General features: G+C 59.6%; 1 protein-coding gene across 1 annotated transcript in view; it reads right to left on the bottom strand.

Annotated features, from left to right (window-relative positions):
- Window positions 1–1,586, bottom strand: part of CSUI_000794 (eif2 kinase if2k-d (incomplete catalytic triad)) — a gene marked incomplete at its 5' end in the record, with an annotated part of 22,653 nt that extends 21,067 nt beyond the window's left edge. Inside the window, one exon of the mRNA XM_068061001.1 lies at window positions 90–1,586. Within this exon, the coding sequence (XP_067927023.1) occupies window positions 90–1,586 (1,497 nt within the window). The remainder of the gene's footprint in view (window positions 1–89) is intronic.

Here is a 1,586-nt window from a genome sequence, read left to right as displayed (position 1 = left end):
CTCCGCTCCCACTGTCCTCGCCGAGCCTCTTCCCGGTTCGGCTGACTCATGTACGGAAAGCTCTCTCGCCTTTCCCCGGACTGTCTTACTTCCGATAGACGCTGTCCTCTTTGTGTCGCCTCCCTGGTTTCTTCCCCTCCTCGCAGTGCTTACGCTCTCAATAGACGGCACCGACCGACTGTGTGTCTGTCCTTCCACAGGGTTTGCAACAGTTCTGCAGAGCTTCCGTTTTACTGCTCCTGTCATGCTAGTATTATCCACGGAGTCCACCGGCGCACGCGGGACGCCTGGCGCGTTTGGATCTCGCTCGCTGTTTGTGCCTGCAAAACAGCTCTCCTGCTCCATCCTGTCTTTCTCCGCCGCCTTCCCCGCCGGGGCCAAGGCAGAGACAACTGCCGAGCGAGTCGCCGTGGAAATCACCGCGTCTGCCTCTATGTTGGCCGGAGTCTCCGTACCACCAGAGGTTTCCGCAAGGTTGTCCTGAGTTTTCATCCGCTGAGATTCTCCTTCCTCCTCGGCACGGTTTTCCGGCACCCCGCCTTCCGCATTTGCCTTCTTCCCGAATCGGGCGCCGACAGAGCAGTTTCGGGCATCTCCTGCCGTCGTGCTCGAAACCGGGTTTCTTCCTGCTGCAGTAGTTACCCGGCTCTTTGCGTGCATAGAAGTTGTGCGCGGAGTAGTGCCGCCAACTACGTCTGCTATCCCCAGAGAATCCTTTGATCCTAGATGAACAGACGCCTTACCCTTGATTGAAGGAACCCCATGGCTGGAAACCGGCGGCTGACACCCCTGAAGGTACTGTCTTTGGTAGGGCGCCTCACCACCTCGCGCTTTGGGCTGGTCAACTGTCGCACGGGAAGACGCCGACTCCGCTGCCGCTAGTGCCTGGAGAAGATGAGCTTTGCTGCCGGGGCCCCAAACGCTCTTGATAGGCGAGGGCTGGCACATTCCCTCCGGCAACGGGGAGGCCCTCTCCGGAACAACGGAAGGAACATCTGGACCGGATTCCGTGCCCGCAACTGACCTCGGCTCCTGCGTGGCGAACAGCCCTGTAGGTCCTTCGGCTTTGACAGACGGAGACACGCCGCGTCCTCCTGCTTTCAGCAAAACCAGAGGAGAAAGTTTCCCCTTCGTATCACCTTCGTCACTCTTCAGAGCTGTTCCCCCACTGTCGGTTGGATGCGCTGTTTCTTCCTTCCTCCCTCTCCCTGCTTGCGATCCCGCACGCATGTCACAACCCGTTTGAGAAGACTGGAGCTGACTGGGTCCCGCCTTGTCGGTGACCTTCTGGCTTGAGGCCGCTCCCTCTATCACCCGCGAATGAGTCGCCGTAAGCGGCAGCTGTGCGCGCCTGCTCGAGGGACGTCTTTCGGCAGACAGCCCACTCGCAGTATGACTGATCTGGTAGACACCACCGCCGGCTGACCTTGTCGCTGATTTGGTACTGTCCTCTGTTGCACCGGATAAACTCAGTTTTGCTCCATCACACCGTCTTGCTTCACCACTGGCTTCTGACTGGCCACGACAGCCCCGCCCTCTTTGTGCCCAAGGTTGCGGAGATGTCGGTCCCACACCGGCAGCCACTC

Source organism: Cystoisospora suis (genome assembly GCF_002600585.1).
Source record: "Cystoisospora suis strain Wien I chromosome Unknown contig_305, whole genome shotgun sequence".
NCBI lineage: Eukaryota > Apicomplexa > Conoidasida > Eucoccidiorida > Sarcocystidae > Cystoisospora > Cystoisospora suis.
Note: the sequence above shows the minus strand (reverse complement) of the source record. Positions and strands in the feature narration are given on the sequence as shown.